A 24,849-nucleotide genomic window follows, 5' to 3' on the forward strand; every position below is an offset into this window, starting at 1 on the left:
TCAGAGTTTTAAAGATCATGGACATTTCTCAGTTTCAGTATCTGAAATGTTTACTTTGTGTTAAATTAATTAAATATGGAGTTGTAATATTTTCAAATCATCATTTTCTGTTATTGTTTATGTCTTACACATTGTCCCAATTTATGAGGAAATAAGGCTGTACAACAACCCTACCTAATGTGGAAAGGATTGTGTTTGTTATGACTCGGAGACTTTAAGGAGAAGGCGTTCAGCCTGACACCTTGTGGCTGTTTTTGGTACTACACTACAGATTTCCAGTGACTTATTTGCATTTGTGTCAATGTGTATACTGCATAGATTGGTCTGAAAGACATTGGATTCTATGACAATCATGAACATATTGTCATTTCACTAAGCTAAAACAAGTGAGAGGTTTGACCATGAGTGTCTCAATTACAACACAAGACAATTCAAAGTCATTTTACAACATGAATTTCCCCTTATATGTATCAGCAATACAAGTATCGACATGTGCGGCCAATTAGGGGTAAGATTTCACTAGAGGCTGTCAATGATCAAATATGGTCTGAAGTTGACTTTGCAGATAATGCGCGACAACGACAACAAAAAGCTGCTTTGTCTACTTTAAAACCAGTTACACCAGCACCTCCCTTCATTCCCAGTATCAGTTGCTTTCAGTTTCAGGAACCTGCCTCGTGTTTTCAGCGGACAAATTAGATAAGAGATACAGTCATCAGAGCAGTTGGAAGAAAACAGACCACGTATCCACATGAATATAGTTTCACTCTGATCATGATAACCTCCTGATAAGTCTGACAGCAGCTCCATGAGGCTGATCCCAGGTCATACGTGACTGTTTGCTGGAAGGACAAACATTGTTTACGCAGCATGGGGAAATCCAGGGTGATGTCATCATAGATCATTATGTTACTGTTACATTGCTGGGGGTGAATAATCACCACATTTACTACGCTTGTTGATGTGTTAATTTGACTAATTCATATTCTGATTAAAACAAAGTACAGTTCAGGATACACGTACTGTATTCAAGGTTTGTCTTTGAGGCATAAAACATGTCAAGGATATCATAGCAACTCAAGGAAAGAAATTATTCTGTTTTTGTTACTGTAATTATAACATAGAGACGAAACAAATAGCTTATTGACAGCAAAGGGATGTTCAACTATCTGAATAAAACCTCAAAACATGATGAAAATCTGCTTCGATCGATCTGCTTCCAAATGCTCTAAAGGGACAATTTGCTGCTTTTTTTGATTCCTTTTACTACACATCTGTTTAAAGAAAACAAGGACAATTTGTGTACAGTGATTTGGAGATTTGTTTTAATAGGAACATAATGGCTAAAATGAAAAAATTAATTGCAAACACAAATGAGAGATTGTTTGAGAACAAATCATTTATTTGCAAAACTAGAAGTGACTTCAAGTTCGATTCAGGCTCCAAACATGTGAAGAATACAACTTTACCTGAGCATGCATTGGCCTGAAAAGTGTGCGGTATATTCATGTTTTCAATTTTTTATTGCAGGTTGAATATTGCATTTGTCAAATGTCATCCTGCCTCATTTTACACTTTTTTTTTTTTTTTTTTTTGCTTTGACAGACAAAATGAAGGAAATACATTAAATGCAGAAAGAAACAAGGAGGGACAAATTTCCTTTGTACTGTTCCACTCCGTCTCTTTCCTTGACACATAAAACATGGTTGGACAAAAATCTCTAAAAGCACCAACAAACGAAAGAAAATCATTCTGCAGAGTGTGTAAGATGTTTAACGTGTTAGAGTTCAATCTCTATACACTTCTTCCAATGCTGCTTTCATTATTTCTAAAATTGATCAGATGTATTCATGAAGCAACCCAAGAAATAAAATGTTGAGTATACAGCACATTGTGTGTTTTGATTTGCTCTTCTGTTGTGGAATGTAACTGATGCAGTGTTAGACAGGTATGTGTCTTTTTTGTGCTGGCCTATACTTAACTCTTCTGCTCCACTCCTTATAAGGACAGGTGTTGCAAACAGCATTCACTTTAAACACTATGTGATACATGCATTGTGTTTCAGTTTGTCTATGTATATTGTAGCTGTCCCTATCAAAGAATATACATACAGTACATACAACTATATACATTAAAGAAGCTAATATTATATATTTTTTTCAATTTCTTCTCCGATTCAAGAAACCGATTTCTCTTGTCTTTAAAACACAATTCAACAATGTCAACTTGTAGGCTTACTTGATGATTCATTAACTCGGATTGCACTCAACAGCAACTTTAAATGAATTTTAGATCCATACCTGCAGCTGGGGTTATATCGGCCTATTTATTTCTAAATAGGCTATTAAGCACAATGTATGCCAATGTATTTCGTTTTCATTTTAAGTAGGACTATATTTTTTATGCTTGTACTTTTTTTAACTTTGCAATCAGGATTAACACTGTGGTTGGCCAGCCTATATCTTTTTATTAAATCGGAGATTAATGTATTATGTGACCGTGCCTAAATTCAGATTCATTTCAATTCATTTCTGCTTAAAGAAGTTCTGGGGAGGAAATGGCCTGTTTTTTTCTCTTTTTTTTAAAGTAGCCTGTTGCTTTTACTTCCCCTTCAACTCAGCCAAACGCCTTATCAGAAACGAGGCGAGCGCGCAGCCTAACCTTCCCCAGGCGGAGCTGCCTGGAAACACATTTTTCCTCTCCTCCGCCCTTTACCTTGAACTTGAGATGACGGAGGGCTCAGGTGGGCGGGCTCCATGTCCGTATATGGGAGATAAATATACGCAGGTAGACTCACCTGGAGCGTCACGGGGAGAGAGACAGCTTTGAAAAGCAGAGCTGCTGAGAGTCAGACACTTTCACAAACAAGACTGAAGGCAAGCGCGAATATCTGCTGCAAGTTCAACACTTCTTCTTTGTCGACAACCGACTACAGGTCAGTCACCTGTGCAGTTACCATGCAGCATTTCATTTTCACCAGATATTGAAAGCTATACATTTCGTTTTGAAACTGTTTTTTTTCTTTTTTTTTCTTGTTTTGTAACGTCTTATGCTTCAGCATTACATAATGCAGTACTTCTTGTAATAACCATTTTAGCATTTAAAAAGTAACTTATTTCCTCGTGTGTAGACCCCAGCTAAAGGATTGATGGATTAGTCAAAGTAATAGGAAATAAGCCTACAAGTAGTTGTGATGTTTTCAGCTTCCTGGTTTCTATTGTCTGCTGTGATAAACTCAGTATCTTCGTTGCTTAGACAAACGTGTTTGAATAAGTCAACATGAGCTCAGAGGGACAGTGGAGTGAGATGTTCACTGTTACACTGTGAGATTAAACGATGTGAACAGAAAGGGAATGTAAATGTCAAGTTTATGGATTTCTTATGGAATCATTTGCAGACTTTTTTCAGAAGAGGTGCAGGCATTGTTGAATTGAATATTGCAGTTTGCAATCATGGCTATCTTGAAAACATTAAATGCTTGTTAAATGGTTTGGCAGTAAACTGTCAGGTTGGGTTGTTGAAAGTATGTGTGGGTTTGCAGAGACACAAGAAGACAAAAAAAAAAAAAAAAAAAAAAAAAACCAAACTAGTTCTGGACTAATCATAGAAACATTAATCTAAAAATTAATTAATGGTTGCAGCCCCTATGTTCTGTGATTTTTATTTTCTTAAAATTAATATAGACCTCTTTAAATTGCTTGTTTGATTTGCAACCCTGAAGATTTGCTGTTTATTATCGCATAATATTTATAACCTGGGACAACACATTATTGGCATGTTAGCTTGAAAAAGAAGACTTTTTTTTCTTTTCTTTTCTTTTTCAAAATAAGACTAGTTTGAGTACAAGTATTATCTGACTGAAAAACAAGCATCATGCACAACATTCCTACAGTATGATCTACTGTATGTGTGATGATGTTTTCTGTTTTTTCGCAGTTGATCAACAATGGAGACACAAAAACAAACAACAAACAACAATGCCCAGTTGATTTATGTCCCTCACAAGGACACAATTCGTCTGTTGGAGGTGTATGTGAAGCGCAGCCTCAGCCTGAACGACGGGAACCTCGGGATTGTGAAGGGTGCGAGGAAAGAAAAATGGGTGACAATGCCAAAAAAGCTTAGGCGACATTCTAGTGACCCTTCCTTTAATTTGCTTGAATTAAACAATGAGGGACTTGATGAGTTTTCTGGAGTTGATGATCTCTTGGATCAGCCTGAGACATTACCTGAAGAACCAGAGAAATCCAACAAAAAGACCAAAAAGCCATCCTTCTGGAAAAATTTACTTAGTTTTTTTTCTGGGAAGAGTAGCGAAGACGAAGAGCAGGACTCCACATCAAAAATCACTGAGGCCTCTAAAGCCGGAGAAACCCCTGATGTCCTGACACAGTGCCTGCCTACAACCCCAGTCACTGTCCAGAGAAGAAAAACTTTAAAGAAAAAAAGTCTACGAAGAAGATTCTCCAGGAGGCGGATATCGCTATCCAAACACAACAAACCTGGGAAAGATGTGAACCCTGCCGAAATCACCCGAGTTCAAGGTAAGCTTAAGATTGAGCACAAATGAAAATCAACATGTAGCTAGGTGGTCGTTAACACTTTTCCTGTATGCCATGTTTAGAAGAAGAGCATTGAAAAAGATTGGATTTTTCCTCTACAGATGCCGTCAGTGTGGAACCCACGTTGGCCTACTACGAGAAGTTTTCAGAGGAACTGGAAAAAATTGTTCACGAGGTGCAAAAGACAGAGGAAGTGCAACCGCTCTCTAATGGTGAGAGAGTGTTTCTCTTCATTGAGCCAGTATACAAGCTGAGAAGAGTTTAATTCAATAGATAGCTACTGTATGTGATAACACTAACCAACACGTTTGACGCACAGTAAGAAACAAACAGCATATTTTTAGCTAATTTATTTTTTCCTGCATTATTCATCTCACACATTTGATTAATGTGTTCTCTAGTTTCATAACTGGGTCAGTGAAACTGGCTGATACTGAGTATCACGCGTTGTTCTGTTTATTGATTGCACTTCCTTATGCTCTTGTTTTTATCTCAGAGGAATTAATCAACCGGATCATTGCTCTCACAAAGCAGCATGGTGACGCCATCGACGATAAGGTGGGTAAAAGTCTGTGGAGTATTTAATCATTTGTTAATATGTACATAATCATTTGTGTAGGTAATGTAGACAGGGTCTAGTTATTCAAATGTTGCGTCGTTGGATTAGGGTCAGATTTCTCGGCCATCAGGGGCTTTAAAAGAAAGCAAAAGCAAATGAATGAGTCATAAAAAAACAAGATCATAAAGAGTTCAAACTCCATGACTCATGCTATCGTCAAAAAGAGAAGCTAACCTTTGACACGGCTGGGATCCTGTTGAATGGGGATTATAACAGTGAACGTGTAATAAGAGCAAGAGAGCTAAAGGTTTAAGGAGGAGAGAGTCATGTGGCCTGCTATTCAAACACAACATTTCACATCAATGATTGGCATTATGGGCTGTTAAACTACTGTTAGATGATAGATGGCTGCAGTGATTGGTTAATACAAATTGTTACTACATGTTAAAACCCCAATGGTTACGGTTTCCTCAATGTGAGGATGAACTTGTTTACTTGGTTATGTGAGTTGTAAGTAGACATTTCTTTGTACTTTTAGTCAGACAAATTAACAATTTTCCACATTTTATGAATCACAAAGTAAGAAAAACAATTGTGAAGAACTCCAAAATGTTGGATTGTGGAAGGTTGCAAAATGAAACGCCAACAGATGAAACCTAGTTTGAAATTGTCTTTACGAAATGACCTGCGACATCATTCAAAATAGATTTTGCAGGCAGCTGTTTCCTCATAGTCGTGAGCTCACACATGGGTCAAAGTACTCTGTATTTACTGACGTCCGTCCTCTCCTTATCTCCTGCAGATGAGGGATAACCCCACACTGAGCAACTTCTTCCAGGGGATGTCATATCGCGCCTTCGAGGAGTTAGTTGACACTTACGTGACAAAAGAGGCATCGCCTACCCTCGATCCTCCCACTGTGTTACCCACAGCACCTGAGCTGGTCAAGCTGGCCTTCACGCTGGACTTCACAGCCAGGGTAGCTGGACTCTCCAAACAGAACGTGGGCCACATTACAGGCCTCGGGAACCGTTATCTACAGGACCGATTTGAATATCAACAGGTAAGAACCAGAGACAGTTTGAATGTTATTTTTGGAGTTGTTCCCCTTGTTTGGGGGATTACTGTATACAGAGGGGGGGGGGGGGGGGGGGGACAGCGGGTGTGTATTGTAACTAATGTCTTGTGTCCTGCCTGTCTGTATACTGCTACTGGATGCCTTGAATTTCCCTCGGGATAAATAAAGTATCTATCTATCTATCTATCTATCTATCTATCTATCTATCTATCTATCTATCTATCTATCTATCTATCTATCTATCTATATATCAGCGTTATATGTGCAGTACAGTCACAAAGAAAAGAAAGGGCACACAGTGAACTTTGGTTTAAAACTCTGTTTTTGTCTTTTTCAGGCATGCACAGATCATCCATGGTCTGACAGTGACGACTGAACTGCAGCCCTGCAGAAAAACTAAAGCAACATAAAAATAAGTGAGAGACTCACTCTAACAATACTCAGCACCACCGATGTGGTTAAGGAAGTGTTGCAAACATTCCTTCCCCATTTCTCAGAGAGGAAGGTGGGATACATAACACAAGTTTGAAGCTGGTGTGACACAAATCGTTGACAAAGCGAGCGACTTCAGTGACTCAGCAGCCACAGGAGGTTTGCTGAAGATCCAGTTGGCTGTGTGCTCACATGGACGATCAGTTTTAAAAGAAGGCAAACTCTTAAAAACATGGGGCAATATTTCAGACTCAAAGGTAGCTGGTTCTGCAAATGACACTATAAATAAGATGCTGGGTTTATTTTCAAATGCACTTAATTTCCAACATTTCTGTGCATTGATTTGTAAAGAATCAATGTAACCTACTCACTGTATAGTTTTGTATGTTTATAAGAATAAAAGAAAGCTTATTTATTAAAAGCTCAACTTACTGTGACATGATTACTATGTTAATTTGAATGCTGGCATTCATAAATGAAACTGTAATAAAACATATTTAATTTAAAGCTCAAATTTCTATTCATTATTATGTAACCATTCGTCACTGTCCTACTTTCTTTGTAAATCAAAAACCAACCTCTCCCTAAATTACCAGTAGTTGAAAGCAAAGAAAAATGAAGGCGTGCTGAAACAGGCCACGCTACATTAAAAAAATGAGAAACTAAAAAACACCTCACCAGGTTATCCAATCAGTCACCCACGTCTGTTAAAGGTGAATTATAATAGACTAAATTATCTAGGCTAATCCTTCAATTCAGTGTTCAGCGCTCTCACAATCCCAGGTCAGGAAGACAAAGAAGTAGAAACTGTAACAGGGCAGAAAAATGACAATAAAAAGCTGCTTGAGCCGAACGACGATGAAGAAGCATTCAAATGGTCAAAGAAGCCGTTTTAACAAACACTTGGATATTTAGAGTAAATTTAAGGACTGTCTGCCCATGCAATTTTCCTGAGTTGCATAATTCACAAAGGAGAAGATGTCTCATGTGGCAGCACACGACAAAGAAGATGAACCAAGATGGCGTATGGGCAACAGAGTTTGAGCGATGATGACAATCTTTGCTGTGTAAATGTAACAGAAACTTACAGGGGAGTAGAAAAGATTATAAAGTAGCTTCAGGAAATACACAACGTTATCCCTCCAACTCGCTTATTGTAAATTTGTCCTACACCCCAACTTCAGGTGGAAAGTTTGCTCTGTGGGATGCCAGGAAAAAGTCTGGGTAAACTTGGGATGATGACTGTCTGTAAGTGTTAAGACATACAGCTCCCCTTGAACATTTTGGGGAAATGTGTGGAGTTTTGTATGAAAAGGCCTAAAAAGGATATATATTTAAAAGATATTTTTGGTTGTGAAGCATGTCCTGTGATGAGTGACATATTGTGCTGCCGCACCTCTGCTTTTTCTAAAAGTGCATTCCTGCAAGGCCAGCGTTAACAAGTCATGGCAATAACCTGCAACCACATGCAGAGTGTGGTTTGATCTGCTGAACGCTATGTGCATGAAGAAGGACCAGTGGTACATTTACTCTCAACGCTGCATTTACAGCCCTCTCGATCACCTGATGGAACAACACTAAAAGACGCTGTTAAGAACAAAGGTGGCTTCTGCAATGAGTTAAATTGTAAGATGCGGCTCGGATAAGTTAAAGGACAGGTTTTACGAGCAGTGTTGAATCCTATAAAGTTGTCCGGTGTGCACATGTGACGGAGAGGTGAGCACAGGACGAGGCCCTTAAGCACCTTCTATTCTGGGGTTGAAGACTCAAAGTAAGTTTCTTCAAATAATGGTTGGAAACCAATACATGATATATTTGAGTTTAAATGTACAGTATGTAACATTATCTCACCTCAAGTTTCTGTCCAGATCATTTTTGATAGTAACTAAGAGCATGAAATGAAAGTATTCTGTATCTGTCGGCGCCTTTCTTTTTATTGTGAAAAATCCAAACCTATTCATCTTGAATAAAAAAAAACAAAAAACAATCTGTTAGCCTGCAATTTTTTTTTCTCCTTGGAATATAAATGTTTGCTGCACATTTAACATTGTTTTAGTTTGTTTACTGCATTTACAATCAGTTTCCAGCAAACGATGAATGACAGCCAGGTCAATTACATAACAGGAAGTAGTCAGATATGACTCTCACCTGGAGAACAGGTTCCCCTGCAGACAGGAAACTTACAGCAGACAATCGCCTCCCACCACGTCCTCAAACAATGTATGATGAATCCCATTTTGATATAATATATTTTTTGACCTGTGATATCTGTTGAAACAATCATGTTTTGTGACTTTTCATGGTTATCTATTATAGGATGGTATGATGACAGATGATGAAACCCACTTTTTATATCTAAGACTTATTGATTGTGCTTCATCATCACTGAACCCTTCCCTGACTGATAATGGACTTAGCAGCTGCAGGTGAGCACATAGGGTGAGCATCAATCTCAATGGATCTCTGATTGGTTGATTGAAAAGTGGGGCAGACTCTTTGGTTGTGTGTATTCTGTATATTTTGTACTACTTTAAAATCCTTAGTTTTTGTTTCTTTCACATAATCAAAGTGACATCTATTGAACTCTAAATGACATACTCAATTCATGTGACCATCAGGGGAAAGAATAACAAGACACAGGAAGCCGATCATGGAAAAGTTCAGCTTAGATTTCCTGCAAACATTACTGAACAGCTTTGACATATTCAGTGACTAAATCATGTGTCATGTTTTCAGAGATGTATAAATATGTTGTGATTGGACAGGTGACAATTTAATCAATAGAACACGTAGTCAGATTCCTGGCTGCAAACCAGAAAAGTGCCGCATCAGACGTTTTCAATGGACGAGGCTTGGCTCATCAAAGGAATCAGAGTGACAGCTCTGCCTGTTGTTGTTCAGGTTATTAGTAATGGTCGATTTACGAAGGCTATTTGACCAGAAGAAACCTGGGATGTCAGATTGTTTGTTTCACAAATGCAGAAATAACCGATCATAGAAACCTTGATGAATATTGTACGTCATAAAGGTTTAAATGATCTCAGACAATACTGTGAACAAATAAAGGGAACATGACTTTGAAACATTATTTGCCATTTAAAACAACTTTTTTAAACTGTGATAAAGTAGGTTCTTCATTTGTTTTCAATGTGGTTGCGCTGTGAACCGTTCTTTCAGCCGACTCATTACTTGTCCCTTTAAGCCACATCTATTATGTGGTCTCAGTTATCTGGCCAACAGCAGGACAGACTGACCACACGCAGGGTCTGGACTGCTTAATAATGACAGGTTTCCCAGTCCGGTCTATTTTTAGCAGGCAAAAAAACAAAGGCACTATTCATCATCAAAAGACAGTAAGTAGCAGTCTTTGGGAATAGTAAGCTTTTGAACAATCATAATGAGAGCCATTTTAAACCAATCTCAAAAAAAATGCACAAGGACAATGTGATGTGTGTAAACCTTTTACATTTTTATTGCTTTTTGAGCACAGAGAAGGCAGATTAATCAAAGAGTCCGAAGCCCATATCCTCGTCCGACTCTTCTGATTCCTCCTTCTTCTCCTCCTTTTTCTCTTCCACTGTAAACGAGACAAAATGGACAACAGTCAGACAACACAGCTCTCCATCTGAACACTGAGCAGCACTGATATTGAAAAAAGACAACTTCGATTGATCACTGCCAAATGGAACTGTAGATTTGAGACAACAACAAAGATTTTAAACTTCAACCATCCAACAGAAACTGAAAGTGCAACTATAAACTTTGGTGAACAACGAGAGATGTACACTTACCAGCAGCAGGTGCAGCCCCAGCTCCAGCGGCCCCAGCAGCAGCGGCAGGAGCCGCCACAGCACCACCTGCTGGTACGGAGGCTAACTTGGAAAGGCCTGCGGAAAAAGTAAAAGGTGAATTTACAGCAGTAGTCCGTAAGTTACAGAATCTTCAGCGCACGTTTACTTACCTGAGTTCATGACTTCATTGATGTCCTTCCCATTGAGCTCACTTATGACCTGCAGAGAGATGCACCATGTAACTGAAGCCACAGAGCAGTTAGCATGCTCGTTATTGTACAACATACTGTTTGTTAATGACATACCTTGTTTAAGCGTTCGTCATCGGCCTCGATTCCCACGCTGCCCAAGATGGCCTTGATGTCCTTTGCAGAGGGGCTGGCGTTTCCACCGAGCACAGCCAGGAGGTAAGCGGCCACGTAACGCATTCTGAAGTAAAAGGACGGGCAGAAAAATACAGTTGAACAATTTCAGCAAAACAAATTGACACTGTGTTTGTTTATTAAAGGGATTTATTTGCTTAATTTTAATTTCATTTATTTGATCTTCATGAAAACAAACTACTCTGGTTACTGATGAGAAGATGGAAAAACATTCACTGCTTTTTGATGTCATTCTCATCTTAATGAAGCTGAAGAGGAATTGCTGCTTCTGTCCTGTCATGTATTCTCAAATCAAATGTTTAGTATGCTTATCTCTGTACAGCTGGCTGGAGGTCAATGTGGGTCTTAGTACATTTTGAAGGGCCACTTTGACTGACCAAATAATGAATTGATTAATACATGGTTTTCTTTTAACAAATTCCTCACATCACTAGTTATTTACTCAATAGTCAGATATCGTCCTGCTTCATTTCTGAAGGATCTGATTTCTAAAATGCACACACAACAATAAATGTGCAACTTAATTTACCAAGCTCAAGTTGACTTTAAAAACAAACAAAAAAACAACAATATCCAGGTAGAAAATATCATGTTCAGCTAATCAGCTTGTAATAACCTCAAACACATTTTCTTAAACATCTTTCCAGCCTAATATTTATTATCTCACTGTGTCACTGTGCTCATAATCACCACTAGGAGGCAGCACTACATGGTGTCACAGCTGACAGGTCTATTTTTACAACCATCATATAACGACTATGTTTGTGTATGAAGGAAATACTGAAAAGAGAAACAGGTGTGAATCATAGGAAACCTTTTTACCAGACAATGTTTTGGATTTTCATTATTTTAAATTAAGTGATTATATATCAGTGATATATGCTTGGTACACCGTCCTCGTCTGGACGAGTAAATAAAAACATAAATGCTTCAGTGTACAGTTTGTTTATCAGTGGTTTGTGTTGAAATAAAACTAACTCAACAGTGAAACAGCCTGCTACTTATATGACTGTGTCGTCTGAGCTTATGGACAAAGCATGGCGCCTCGTTTTCCGACAGCTGTCCTCCATTTATGATACAGGAGGTTTTACTTTATCATCAACAACACGTAATTACAGTAATAAAATGCAACTGCTCACTTATAGGTCTCTTTAACACAAGGCCAAACACTCAATATAAGACATCAACCTTTTTAATAACCTAAATTTTACTTACTTTAAGTCTTAAGAGACACGAAACGTCGGTCACGCTATGAAATCCGGAAGAGAGAAAGAGGTTGTGCCGGAAGTGTTAGAAGAGTGGAATGCTTCGATGTGATTGGTCCACACGATGACTGACGTGTACGAAGGCTTTTCACTCACCAGAAAAGAAAGATAATCAAAATAATTTCTTTAACCTAATTAATTTATGTATTCATTGTCGGCTTTTTTTTAAGAAGCACAACATTAAGATAACTGTGCAAGTTTTGTTTTTTTTTGTTCAATTTTGAATTTTTCATCTTAATTATTTATCTTGAGGCTTATATTAAAACATGAGGCCTATTTGAAATTAGGCTATCTTTTCGCCTACTTATTCTCCTCCTCCTCTCGTGTTTTTAATTTTAAATATCAATAAAGTCTTTGCTCATGTTTTTTCTTGTAATTTTTTTTTGTATTAAATTGCAAAGAAGGCCGTATTTAACAAGGACACCTTGCAGAATTAAATACATTTTTCCCCATGATAATATAATCTACAAAAAAGATCACTGATTCTATGAAACTGACTATATCTAACATTGTGCAGTTGCACATTTTTCCAGTAGTGAGGGGCCCCTTACAATGTTCTCTAGTCTAGACAGAGATGGGCTACTATTGCAGCTGTGTATCTCTTGCTTTTCTTTATTTCTGCCCCTATCATTGAGGGGCCCATGATGATAAATAGGGTTATATTCAGGCTATCCCTTTAGTATTTTTGGTAGGACTTTTTGGACCCTGCTATTAACATCAATTACTCAGGCCTACGACTACAGTACATTAAAAGTAACAGCAACTTTGCACAGAAACTCTGGTTTAGGGCCCCCCAGAGCCCTGCAGTAATCCACTCCTGCCTAAGGATAGCAAAACAACCAGATGAGAGACTTTAACTTGATCAATTTCACTTCTTAAAACTATTCCTCCCCAAAAACTGAAAAAGTCAAGATTAAATATTTTGCGTCTTGTTGTCTTTCAACCAGTTAAAAAATGACTTTCTACAATGCATTCTGCTGTTTTATTATTCTGACCTGAACATGCTTAACATGTACAAAAGAAGCACATTGATCAGAGGATGATGCAACACATTTTAATCATAATGCCTTAACAGAACAATGATATGAGTGCATTTATTTCCACCTGTTATTATTGCATCGCTTACGTTATAATTAATTTGTTGACTGTTCCATGGACATTCGTTGTTTCATAAGTGCCTCAAACAAGAGAACACTGAAATGAAACATAATAAACTGTATCATAACAAGCTACAATTCAGCCAGTTCCTCCTGTTTGGCCTGGGTGAAGAGCCAGTCAAACAGGAAGACAAACGAATCTGACACAAACTCTGTGATCATCTTCACGTTTGTCACATACCACATTTTATAGCCAAACTCTCCCAGTAACATCAGAATAAAAATGACCAGAATCCCGAGAAAGAGGCGGTCCACGTAATAGTTCACTTTTTCCCTGACTGTCCACTGCTCCCAAGGCAGCGCGCGGCGAGCCTCAATTATTTTACTGAGGTGTATCAAGGCCTTTTCGTTCTCATCCATGTCGTCTTCTGGAGACCCCTGGTCCGGGCCACCCTGCGTTTGGTCCGTGTCAGACATTTTGAAATGTGGTTGGAGGCTGTAAATATTTTTTTTTGTTTTTTTAGCATTTAAGAAAACATTTAAATGATGAAAAGTTGAAGAAGTACAAAGAAGGTCTCATACGAGGCTTCCTGAAGTCTGCTGATTTGACTTGAAGTTAAAGGGTCCTTACCTCAAAGAAGATGAGACCAGGATGAAAATAGGATGTACACATACAATGTAGATTCTTGGGCGTTTGTCTCTTCAATTACACCATGCTGGTACCTTTTTCAGCAGTAAGCCAACCACCAGCCAAAGGAGCGTGTAGTGCAAAGGCTGTAAATGCCACGATGGATATTGAGTATCTCACAAGATGAGGGCTAAGGATTAGACCACGCTCAGCAGTTTCAAATCCCTCAACAAGGATTAAGGTGACAGATGGTAAATTCTTTAGTTGGGGAGGGACAGAGCCTTACAGAGAGGGGCCATGTTGCAGCATACCTGACAGGTAAATGTACAAAAATCGGAGCTAAATGAGCATCTCTGCACACGAGAAAACATAATCTACATATCTAATGAAAACCATGAGCCGTATAAGACACTTTTTTTTCTTCTTGTGTATCTATTTCTCTGAGTGGAGGTAATTTGGCATGGAGAGAAACCATGCAGAAGTCAAAGTGATGACAAAGCAGAACATGTGCTGCTTTAGAGTTGGAATAAATCACTGCAGTGTGCTGTAATGCCCTGTGTGTAATTTCCTAAAATGCTTATGAGCCTCTCTGCAGCTTGTGAAATACGGCTTAAAACAGCTGAATTAACTGAAGAAAGGGCCTGCATCCCGTGATAAAAGAGTAATGGCTGCTTAGCTTGGATGTTGTTTGTTACATCTGGTTCAGTAACTGCATTGTTAATTTGCATTCCAGGAAACGTCTTCTCACTTCTCTGTGCAGTAGGTTGAATGGATTTCGTGGAAACATAAAAACCCAGAACAATCTATTGATCTAAGTGAATAAATCGTCCTACTTTGACTCTTATGGTTTGGTTAACATGAACATCCAATATGCACTTGTTTTTTTTCCCCCATCACTGGAGTGAATGGGTGTTTAAAGTGGTCATTAGCCCTGTATATGGGTGAGTAGGGGCATCCTGTTATTAACATTTCACATGAATAGTGACAAGCACAAATACAAATCTACTCCACGTCCAAGTTAAGAACCTAGAGCACTGACAAAACTAAGGAATCTTGAGGGTAACGTGAGAAGCATCATAATTCATACATTCATGTGGTCTTTTATATGTCCATGTTATCAAACATAGTTCCTGGAATGGTAAGCACCTGGGTTCCAAAAAATCCAAACATATAGAACCACATGCAAATTATTCGCAAATGGGTGCTTTGATGGGAACTTCCTTGTTACATAGCATTTATCAATGTTCCTCATTTAAAGAGCAATTTTCTTTACCTGTATACAGGCTTTTTTTTAGTTACACAATATGTTTTAAATTCCAGCCTACTTACATAGACCTTTATATTTTTTTATGTCTCATGAAATGTTGAATAGATCATAGTTCATAATGAGGAGGAGCCAAGAAGTTCATTCATGCGTCCCATGAACAGAGGCTTAGTTCTCCAGAGGGGCCAACCAACCAGGACTCGAATCCAACCCGTGGTTCCTTTCCCCACTTTCTCTCTTTCCAATCGTGGACTCTATCTACTGTCATATTTCTACAACAAAAATAAATCTTTAAAATGAGGAGTTTGTCAGTTATCAACAGTTCTTATTAGCAACCCTCATCATGCAGCTTGTGTTGATTACTTAGTTAGAAGGACTTTGATTGACAGGTTAACCACCTCTTCCATCAGTGGATGGATGTGTTTAAATGTGTGAATGTTTCATGTAGTGCAAAGCTCTTTGACTAATCCAATGACCAGAAATGCACTTTTTTTTTAAAAAATTCTAAATGGTTGTAAAGGTGAAATATAAACTGTACATTGAATGAAGAAGCTTTTTTTTTATCTTTATCTTGGTGAATTAACCAACAAATCGTTGAACAATTTATAACTTCACTTTGACATGCTTATAATAAAATTCAATATGAATCAATTAATGAAGCATTAAGTTAAAACTAAATAATGCAGGCTGATGGTAGTAGTCCTTTTTTAAATGCAAGCTCATTTTCTTCAAATGTTTAGAATCTTAATGCCACAGAAATATAAAACTGTCAGGATTAAAGGAAGTGCTTTTGTTTGCAAATGGGTAGATATTCCAAATATCATTGGATCCCATGGGAGGAACTGCTGAATAATGTCACTTTACATCATGTAGGCTTTGTTTCGTACTCGCCTTCTCCGTCAGGGCTGGTGTGCTGGTCGTCAGAGTTGGCTCTGTGGGTTTACATAATATGCAACGCCGAGTGATCTGGATCAGCGTGTCACGGAAACGCTTTATCCTAAATGCATACACCATCGGGTTGAGTGCTGAGTTCACATGGGACATAAAAATCCCTACATAAAAGGCAATCTTGGGTACGGGACAGTAGAATTTGGTGATGCAGTTCATGATGTGTATCGGCAGCCAACACACAGCAAACAGGAAAACTACCAAAGCCAGAGATTTGGCCAGCTTCAGCTCCTTCTGGTAGTACCTGTCTGCATCACACGTCGCCTCAGCTCGCCGGTTCAGTTGTCGTCGGATCACCCTGAAGATCTCCGCATAAAGAGCAATCATTATGGACAGTGGTACCACCACCAAGCCGAAGAAGTTGAAGTAAACCATGTAGTCCATACTCATGACGGTGGTGAAATTACAGATGATGTTGCTGGAGTTTATATGAACATTATATTTATTCCACCCAATCATGGGAACCAATCCAGTCAGAAAAGAGAGGATCCAACACAGACAAACTGCAACATACGCCCTCCTTTCAGTCACTATGGTGCTGTACCTGAGCAGGGATGAAAAAAAAGTTTTTTAATCTTTATAATCCTGAATAACAATTTTCTTGAACAAGCACAAGTCTATTGGTTACTGTTTCATAGAGCCTTTCTCAAGTGCCACTTCCTGTTTTTCAGATTAGATCCAACTGATAAAGAACAAGGTGACTGCCAAAATGCCTCTACAAACATTGCCTTTGTCAGTCTTTTTATCACACAGGCACATTTTAATTTGCTTAAAAGCTTCTGATGTCCAACACATTGATTTGCATTAAACCAGGCAAAGATATATAGCACCATGTCAGACATCAACTCTAAGAAGTACCTGGTCTGGATTGACAAGTGCACAATTATCTCTCTGATGCTAAATAAACTAAAATAAGAGCAATAAAAAATTTATATAAGACACTGTTGCTTCTGACCCCAATCATTTGTTCCAGTTAGAAGGTATCATTATTAGAAATCTGAGGTTTTGCGGTTTTGAGGTGGTTGAATTCAGTGAATGTCGTAAGCATTTAAGATCTCAGAGCGAAGATAATTTTTAAATTCTCACGAGTCATACTTACTGACAGAACTGGACTGGTATACAGAGAGAGGTATATACCATTCAATGGAACAAGTAAATTCCTGTAAAATCATTTTGTTCAAAAATGTCCAGTTAACATATTTTAGAGTGTTTTCACTGTTTTATAGCTGGATCAGAGTGTTATGGTTCAAAAGATTTGTGCAGTTGACTGGAGGAAACTCGATGGGTAATGCACCACTTCCTTTAGCTCCTCACTAAAAATGATTTATTTATCATAAGCAGACTGCAAATTACTTTAAGGATATTGCAGTATTTTCCTGAACTGAGCAATTGTAACATAAACCCTGGCAATAATATCAAAACATATCTCTTCTTTTTTTAATCAGTAAGTGCCTATATTTTTAACACTACTAATTAAAATGATTTAACAACAGTTCCTTACCTGATAGGAATCTTGACTCTCAGGTATCGGTCAATAGCGATTGCCAAAAGGGAGAGGATGGAGCTCTGGGTGATGATGAGCAACAGGCAGGAGAGGAAGAGGCAGGTGTAGAACTGAGTGTGAAATCCAAGGCTAAGGATGATGGCCAGAGGGATGACCAGAACTCCCACAGCGATGTCAGCCACAGCAAGAGACACGATGAAGCAGAATGTGGTGTTGCGGAGATCCCGGTTCACACACACAACCAGCACCACCAGTACATTCCCCAGCACAGAGGCCAGGGCGATGGCTGTCTCTATGGAGATGTACATCAAGTCCACATGCTCCCGAGGTTTGATGCCAGGAGAGGAAGGCATTTTTATGCTTCAAAGATTTTTCTTACCTTCACACAGACTGTAAATTGTTTCTTGGAACTTTAGTTGCCACAATTGGTAGAAAAAATATATTCCACTATATATGTTCTCTTGCTGAAAAAAGTAGATTTTTCCTCTTTGCCATATTTTCACAATGAGTGCCCCTTGTTGGACAATTCATCCTCCACATGTTCATGCATTGCGCAGGACTGACTAATGCATCACCACTTCTCTACATCCTCTTTCAGCTCTCTTACTCACTCTCTCACTACTCTGTATAAAAAAAAGAGAGACATAAAAAAAAAACAAGGGGTGGGCTTTCTGCAGCTCACTGCAGCATGAGTTTGATCACTGTGTGAGTGTTTCAGTGGGGTCTGCATCTGCATGTAATAACTGGCAGAATGCATTTGATAAGTGAGTTGGATGAGCTTTCAGATGGAAATATTTTTTTTTTTTTTAAACCAATTAAGTTGAGTTTACACAGGATCTCTATTGTATAGCATTTGCTCCATGCTTTTGTTGGTAAAAACTCAACATACAGTATGACTAAACTTCTTCTCGGTCCCTTTTATGTTATGTTTCGTTATCAGAAAAAAATGTGTCAACTCATCTTAAAAGCATTGAACCGTCACCTCACAGCAGCTTTAAATTTTTTAAAAATGTATTTAATTTCAAATTTCAAATTAATTTAACAACATTTTAGTAACATTTCATTCAGAGAATCTTGTGGTTGTTTTCTCCCTATTGACAAAGCAAGCAAAATTACTTCCAGTCCAATTAGCTTTTCTCCATTTGATTAACTTCAATAATGTTAATGTTAATGACTTTGTACTCATTAGCTGTTTATGCACCACGTTACTTTCACCGTGGATAAGAAACAAGCGAGAGAGGACGATTATGTTGGCGGGGCTCACCGACGGCTAACTCCAGCAGGATGAGGATGCTAACATGGTGGAGATACTGCTTTGCCCGACATTAGGATGAATGATTACTACAAAAAAGACGGAGAAGAAGAGGAAACTCTGAAGGAGTAACATAAATACCGTAAGTGAGCGTCATGAGTAAAGCTGCCTACTTTATTTGTATGTTTTGTACCATGGGCTAACAACGAGCTACCCTACTAGCTAACCAAAGTGGTGCGTTAACTGTTTCTATAGAAGCAAGAGATTATTTTCCTCAGAAATACTTAAATTTACAGCTCATGTATCTCCTAGTAATTTGACATTTTCTTTTTGTATTTGTTATGGCTTTACATTTCCTAAGAATGTATTACTAAGATGTCTACAAAAATAAATAGTGCTCGAGTTGAACATTTGATAATGTGCAATTAATTTAGCCAACATTTACGGGATAAGCGAATCACGTTTTTTCTGTATTGAGCTTCTCATCTAACTTATCAGACTTATGATTGAGGTTTAATTCATTTCCTGTTCCCTCAAACAAAAGCATTATTACTGTGCCTGCATGTATGCCAGTCTGTTGTTTGAAGCTATTGTGCTTGTTTATGTAGTTATGTTTTATTGTCATTTAAATTGTGCATTCAGTTCCTTTTAATGGTAAATGTAGAATTTGTCTCTCTCTTTTTGCTGTTCTCCGCATAACAAGTCCTTGCAGCTTTTAACAACTTGAAATCTGGAAGGTTTATTAGAATTTGATCCAAAAGAGCAATTACTATACTGTATAGTAATGTCTGTCGGAGCATGAAAAGGCTTTGGCAGCTTGTACTTCTGAGCAAGCAATCATTGAGATGGTCTTCAGATGCTTAAGGAAGCAAAATTGTCTGGCTGAAAGTAAATTCATCCTGACCACTAAACTTTTTTTTATTTATTTATTTTTTAAAGAAAGTAATGACTCAGGCTTTTCATTTTGGACACTGCCTATCACCCAGGTCCTGGTCAATACATTAAAGTCTACATCAGCAGACACTAGATCAGTTTTATTAGACCTATGTAATTGCACATGACTTCATTAACTGGAGTGGAAGTCTTCATGCATGATCACTCGTGAAATGTGATAAAAGTAAATCTCTTTACATCACAAGTCTGATATTTTTTCTGATGTATTCTTTGAATGTCTTGTGCTCGTAAATGAGTCATCAAGCAGTGAAGATGATTTCGTGGTTCTTCGACTTCTTGAAAAAACAAAACACTGGCTCCATTTACTGCTGCGGACAAGTTCTGAGTCAATGTGCAAACATGACTCATGACATGAAATCGTAGTTCTTTTTTTGCAGCAATCTTGGAGGAAAAAAAAACAGAGTGTGCAACTGCCTTAAACATATCCTATACTGTAAACCTTTGTATAAAACATATCAGCAGTAGCACTACTTTATTGGTTGCCCATTTCTTCTTTGAAGTTTGCTCTTTTGTTCCTCTTGAATTAATGAATAATTCAAAATCTCTTTGCAGTTCTGTGGTTAAATGACACTTTATGCATACAACTGTCAAACTACATCTTTTGTTCCATCAATTGTTGATTATCAATTACCCTTATTTAACTGTTTCAGACTTGTAGTCTATTAGCTTTACCTGAAGTACTGAGCATACAAAGATATGTTTCTCTTTGGTTAGACGTATTCCTTTATTTATATGATGTATTTCTCATTGTTTGCACCAGACAGCACATCATTATCTCCAAACAGAAGTAATGAATTTGATTATGGCCTTGCAGGGATCCGCTTGTGCGTGTGTCACAGGGATTGCTTGACAGAAAAGCTTCTATTACCGGTTCTAATGAACAAAATCATCCTCGCCGAGCTTCTCCGCATAGTGACCAATTCATTTCAATGTGACACGATGACAACACCGCTGGGTTTTGTCTTTTGTTGGCTTCATTAATCCATCAACTTCAGCACTTTTCAAAACAGATGAGGGTTTAAACTGATAAACCAGAAGGAAAAAAAAATCAAAATGACACAGGTTGAGGCTTTTGTAATAAATGATTCTGTAGTCATTTACATTCAACTTAATATATCTGATAAAATGTATTAAATATAAATGAGTCCTTGATTTTGTTGCAATTATTTATGTAACTTTAAAACAAAAATGTTTGAGATAGTATCTGCTTATTTTGGTTGCATTAAATCTTTATGTTTACATAATTCTAAATTAAGAGAATTTTGAATGACTAAATTATGCATATTATGTTAATGCAGGCTGTAGTGTGATGGTATTACACCATGATATCAGAAAGCTATCCCGAGTATTATCAGTTAGCTTTAGTTTGAAAGTTACACTGTAAGCCTGTCATGGTGGTGTTGGCATTACTCGCCGTATGGTAATTATAGAAACATAAGTGAGCCGTAAGTGAGTTTGAAATGGAAATTTTGAAATGAAACTGAGTGGGCATGTGGACTTTTTTTTTAACAGGTTGTTGTTTGGTTTTATTTCCCTCTTTAAACCCAACCCACAGGGAATAATGTTTTCCCCTGAAAGCCTATAACACAACAAAAAGGGTAATTTATTGAAACTGAAAACTGCCTAATTTCAATTTTTGTTAGATTTCTTAAATATTAGAAGATTCATGTTACCTTACAATGACAAGCAACAAGTAAATGCATGCAATTTTCTGATGCAAAACATTGCAAAAAAAGTGGCGCCGGACTTCCTCAAAAGTTTCACAACACCAAGATGAATGATAAATGAGACAGCGCTGCACTTTCCAGCCCAGACACAAACTTGTCTCAGATTGGAAGCACAATGTTTTCTGTTTTCAGATCGATCTACATTTTGTTGGAGGTGTTCCTTGCTGTTTGCTGCTGTCTTGGTAATATTTTGGTTATTTTGGCACTTTGGACAAGTAAGTGCATTAGGCAGCCTACTTTCTGCCTGATTGTATCTCTGGCTGTGGCTGACCTAATGGTTGGATGTGTGGCCATACCAGTGGCTGTGGTGGTGGATGTGGGCCTGAAAACTACATTCTATGGCTGTCAATTCCTCAGCTGTGTGGTCATCCTGTTCACCCTGGTATCCATTTTGTGTCTCGTCGCTATCGCAGTGGATCGTTTCCTCCGTGTCTACATCCCTCTCAGGTAAGACTTTTTTCTTAGATTATATATTATGTGGTGAAAAGTGAAACAGTGGAGCTGAGCATTGATTTCAATTAAAAGCTTTAACATTTTTTTTCCACTAAACTTAACCAAAACCTTTACTGTGGTTTGAACTGCTGTAACGTACTCCTCTTGTACAGTGCATGTTTTAAATGTCATTCATATGGAAATCATATTATATTTATATAATTTAGTTGTATTTGTAATTTGTGTTTTCTTTTTAGGTACAAAAGGACAGTAACACAGAGGCATTCCAGACTTGTGGTTGCAGCATGCTGGCTTGTTGCAATACCACTGAGCTTTGCTCCCATGCTTGGATGGAACGATCATCAAACCTCATCTAACACAACCACTTCTACGATCAAGTGCCGGTTTATGGATGTTATCACCATGTCCTATCTGGTTTACTTCAACTTTTTTCTCTGCACCCTGACACCACTGTTGGTGATGACCGCACTGTATGGATGTGTCTTCTGCACAATCAGAGGAAACCTCCGAGAGAGACCAGGCAACGCGGCCCAACAACAGTCTCAGAGTTACCTGAAGAAAGAGAGAGAGCTGGCACAATCTCTGTCTCTGGTCCTGGCTCTGTTTGCCCTGTCCTGGCTTCCTCTCCACATCATGAACTGCATTGTTTACTTTGATAAGAAGACTGTACCACACACAGCTTTTTATGTTGGCATCCTGCTTTCTCATGCGAACTCGGCTGTAAACCCAGTTGTGTACGCGTTCAAGATAGAAAAGATCAAGAAGGCATACCTGGAACTTTGGAAACAGATGACAGCATGTGGAAAAGACAACCAAGGGTCTCAGTCAAGCCAGACAACAGACAATAATCTAAGTAATAACAGTGAAGCCAAAAACAAGTGCGTACATGTTGGGGTGGAGAACAAGAAGTGGGTGTATGAAGAAGCCTTTGCTGTTTGAAAAAGGAAGCTCCTCTATTGATTTCCAAATTCCCATTCCATTATTTAGAAGTAAAAGCCAACACATATTCAGACTCTCCTGCAAGAGGATCCCATTGAAATCAGAGAATAAAAAACACAAGCTCGTAGACAAGGTACGTGTGAACCCACAACCACCGCCTGAATCCCAGAAACCACCATTGGACTGTGTCGTTCCCACAATCACCACCGTCCTCCTTCGCGCACGGCCTGCTCAGACCTCCACCTCAGCGGGAAGACAGTGTGGGCAACAGGAATGCGAGGAATGTAAAGGTCACGCCTGCATTTTATCCCATCATGCTCTTTTGTAAAGCGGGATAACACTTGTTATAAATTGGCGCTATACAAAGAAAAATGGATTGGTTGTACGGTGAGTGCAAAGTTTGATAACTTAATCATACCGTACATGCTAACATGATGAAGACCACATTTGCATTGTGGGTTTTCATGTTTTTGTTTGAAGTCCAAAAGCCACAACTGAACTGATAGACTTGATATTCTTTACATTTTTATGGTAGATAAATCTATGCATATGCACTGAAAGATCTGTTGGGTTCCTGCAAGTTTGTGTGTTTGCGTATATATTTGGGTGACCATGTGTGTGTTTGTGTCTGTTTGTGTTGCGAAATTTGTCTTGGAGAGGAGAAAAGCAACTTCCACTTGTCTCAAAGTTTTGTTTGACACATAGTTTCATATCACTGTTTTTATTTGTTTCACTTTCAGATCAACTTCCAGTTCTTCATATTCATTTCCACAGAAAACACAGTATTGGTTATACCCTTTTCCTATAAGCCTATGTAAAACAAGGTTAGCCAACATGACCTGGTAAAGTGTCTTACTTTAATACTTTAAATGAATGACAGATGCACAACATACTATATAAAACATACTATATAATACATATCCAGAACAGGACTGCAGCAAATTTTCATCCCATGATTTGGTTGCCTTGGAAGTTTACTCCATTGTTGGGTCGTATTGGATTTGTTGCTTTAAATTCTGTTGACAATGTTTATATCTGTAATGTTGAACACACATTTCAAAAGAATGCATTCTAATAAAATAATCAATAATAAAGTATAGATCAAAAAATGGTCAAAGAGTTGAGTCAATTAGTCTCAACAACAATTCAACAAAATCTCATAAAGGCTTTCTGCATGACTTAAATGTACAGATTCTTAGGTTTTGATGATCAGTTGGTTTTTACCTGTAATCTCAAAGAGTAAATAGAACTGGAGACAACATGAATGGCATTTTTTAAATCTTTTTTTTTTTGATATTAAGTATTTTATTATGTATACTTTCAGAATGAGATATTTGAGCAATAGGTTTCTTCAAATGAAATGTGTTTTTCTTGCAATTCCAGGAACTTTTAGAGCGCGTATGCTTTGGAAAAATGGAACCTAAAGTCATCTATTTCTTGCACCCATCATTCATTTTTTATTTCACTGAAGGAATCTCATATTTTATTCAGTATGGAATGAGCCTAAAGTGTGACGTTTTATTTGCAGAAGTTTAAACTACAGTATCTCACATCCTCTTAAGTTTGTAACACATTAAATGTGACTATAGCTGAACTATTTATCAGTGCTTAACCTGATATAAATCTATTAATCCTTAAACATGACTCTGGATATTGAATTGGATAAATGACAAATACTGTATGTACTGTGAAATTGACAAACAGAGGAGTGTCAAAGTGACTGACTTTTACAAAACAACACAACTAATTAACAGGGTTTTATACACACTGGGGTTACAAATAGATTCTTGTCTTACCTTTTCCATGAGTATATTTGCTGCTGAAAACGTTAAGTTAAGTAAAAAGATGAACGGGGTAAAGGCAGGTTTGACCCTATAACATGTTTAAAACCTTCTCATTGTGTTCACAGTTACCTTGACAGGTGAGCCTTTTGGGTCCTTAATAGGGGTGGAGATTGTTCATTTCTATTTATAGTGATACCTTTATCGATACCTCCTAACGGTCCGAGTCCTT

At 38.0% G+C, this 24,849-nt stretch overlaps 4 protein-coding genes and 1 long non-coding RNA gene across 5 annotated transcripts; 2 read left to right on the plus strand and 3 right to left on the minus strand.

Annotated features, from left to right (window-relative positions):
- The first annotated feature begins 2,582 nt into the window (after positions 1-2,582).
- On the plus strand, positions 2,583-7,138 carry LOC306822665 (uncharacterized protein). Its single transcript, XM_079341814.1, has 6 exons — positions 2,583-2,935; positions 3,937-4,544; positions 4,664-4,774; positions 5,059-5,120; positions 5,924-6,184; positions 6,537-7,138. Exons 2-6 carry the CDS (start codon positions 3,947-3,949, stop codon positions 6,573-6,575), a joined length of 1,071 nt encoding a protein of 356 aa, XP_079197940.1. The 5' UTR covers positions 2,583-2,935; positions 3,937-3,946; the 3' UTR covers positions 6,576-7,138.
- Positions 7,139-10,079: 2,941 nt separating this feature from the next.
- On the minus strand, positions 10,080-12,133 carry rplp2 (ribosomal protein, large P2). The gene is made up of 5 exons (XM_079342085.1): positions 12,021-12,133; positions 10,728-10,851; positions 10,593-10,641; positions 10,423-10,518; positions 10,080-10,208 (listed from the first exon to the last, which is right to left on the minus strand). Exons 2-5 carry the CDS (start codon positions 10,848-10,850, stop codon positions 10,132-10,134), a joined length of 345 nt encoding a protein of 114 aa, XP_079198211.1. The 5' UTR covers position 10,851; positions 12,021-12,133; the 3' UTR covers positions 10,080-10,131.
- A 969-nt stretch (positions 12,134-13,102) lies between these two features.
- LOC306822921 lies at positions 13,103-15,018 on the minus strand. The gene is made up of 2 exons (XR_013778969.1): positions 13,799-15,018; positions 13,103-13,663 (listed from the first exon to the last, which is right to left on the minus strand). It is a non-coding gene; the product is annotated as an uncharacterized lncRNA (long non-coding RNA).
- Positions 15,019-15,752: 734 nt separating this feature from the next.
- LOC306822511 (adenosine receptor A1-like) lies at positions 15,753-18,116 on the minus strand. Its single transcript, XM_079341593.1, has 2 exons — positions 17,509-18,116; positions 15,753-16,551 (listed from the first exon to the last, which is right to left on the minus strand). Exons 1-2 carry the CDS (start codon positions 17,862-17,864, stop codon positions 15,915-15,917), a joined length of 993 nt encoding a protein of 330 aa, XP_079197719.1. The 5' UTR covers positions 17,865-18,116; the 3' UTR covers positions 15,753-15,914.
- A 3,517-nt stretch (positions 18,117-21,633) lies between these two features.
- On the plus strand, positions 21,634-23,947 carry LOC306822938 (adenosine receptor A1-like). The gene is made up of 2 exons (XM_079342250.1): positions 21,634-21,891; positions 22,134-23,947. Exons 1-2 carry the CDS (start codon positions 21,719-21,721, stop codon positions 22,834-22,836), a joined length of 876 nt encoding a protein of 291 aa, XP_079198376.1. The 5' UTR covers positions 21,634-21,718; the 3' UTR covers positions 22,837-23,947.
- Positions 23,948-24,849: the final 902 nt, after the last annotated feature.

Source organism: Symphodus melops (assembly GCF_947650265.1).
Source record: "Symphodus melops genome assembly, chromosome: 4".
NCBI classification, from domain to species: domain Eukaryota; kingdom Metazoa; phylum Chordata; class Actinopteri; order Labriformes; family Labridae; genus Symphodus; species Symphodus melops.

What these genes read in the sequence shown, in the direction of transcription:
- LOC306822665 (XM_079341814.1), top strand. Translation starts at nt 3,947, where the DNA reads ATGGAGACACAAAAACAAACAACAAACAACAATGCCCAGTTGATTTAT. An exon ending in CGAAATCACCCGAGTTCAAG is followed by an intron (nt 4,545 to 4,663) that starts GTAAGCTTAAGA and finishes TTTCCTCTACAG; the next exon opens with ATGCCGTCAGTGTGGAACCC. An exon ending in GTGACGCCATCGACGATAAG is followed by an intron (nt 5,121 to 5,923) that starts GTGGGTAAAAGT and finishes TATCTCCTGCAG; the next exon opens with ATGAGGGATAACCCCACACT.
- rplp2 (XM_079342085.1), bottom strand. Translation starts at nt 10,850, where the DNA reads ATGCGTTACGTGGCCGCTTACCTCCTGGCTGTGCTCGGTGGAAACGCC. An exon ending in CAATGAAGTCATGAACTCAG is followed by an intron (nt 10,519 to 10,592) that starts GTAAGTAAACGT and finishes CTTTTTCCGCAG; the next exon opens with GCCTTTCCAAGTTAGCCTCC. An exon ending in TGGGGCTGCACCTGCTGCTG is followed by an intron (nt 10,209 to 10,422) that starts GTAAGTGTACAT and finishes TCTCGTTTACAG; the next exon opens with TGGAAGAGAAAAAGGAGGAG.
- LOC306822511 (XM_079341593.1), bottom strand. Translation starts at nt 17,864, where the DNA reads ATGCCTTCCTCTCCTGGCATCAAACCTCGGGAGCATGTGGACTTGATG. An exon ending in AGAGTCAAGATTCCTATCAG is followed by an intron (nt 16,552 to 17,508) that starts GTAAGGAACTGT and finishes ATCCCTGCTCAG; the next exon opens with GTACAGCACCATAGTGACTG.
- LOC306822938 (XM_079342250.1), top strand. Translation starts at nt 21,719, where the DNA reads ATGGTTGGATGTGTGGCCATACCAGTGGCTGTGGTGGTGGATGTGGGC. An exon ending in CGTGTCTACATCCCTCTCAG is followed by an intron (nt 21,892 to 22,133) that starts GTAAGACTTTTT and finishes TTTTCTTTTTAG; the next exon opens with GTACAAAAGGACAGTAACAC.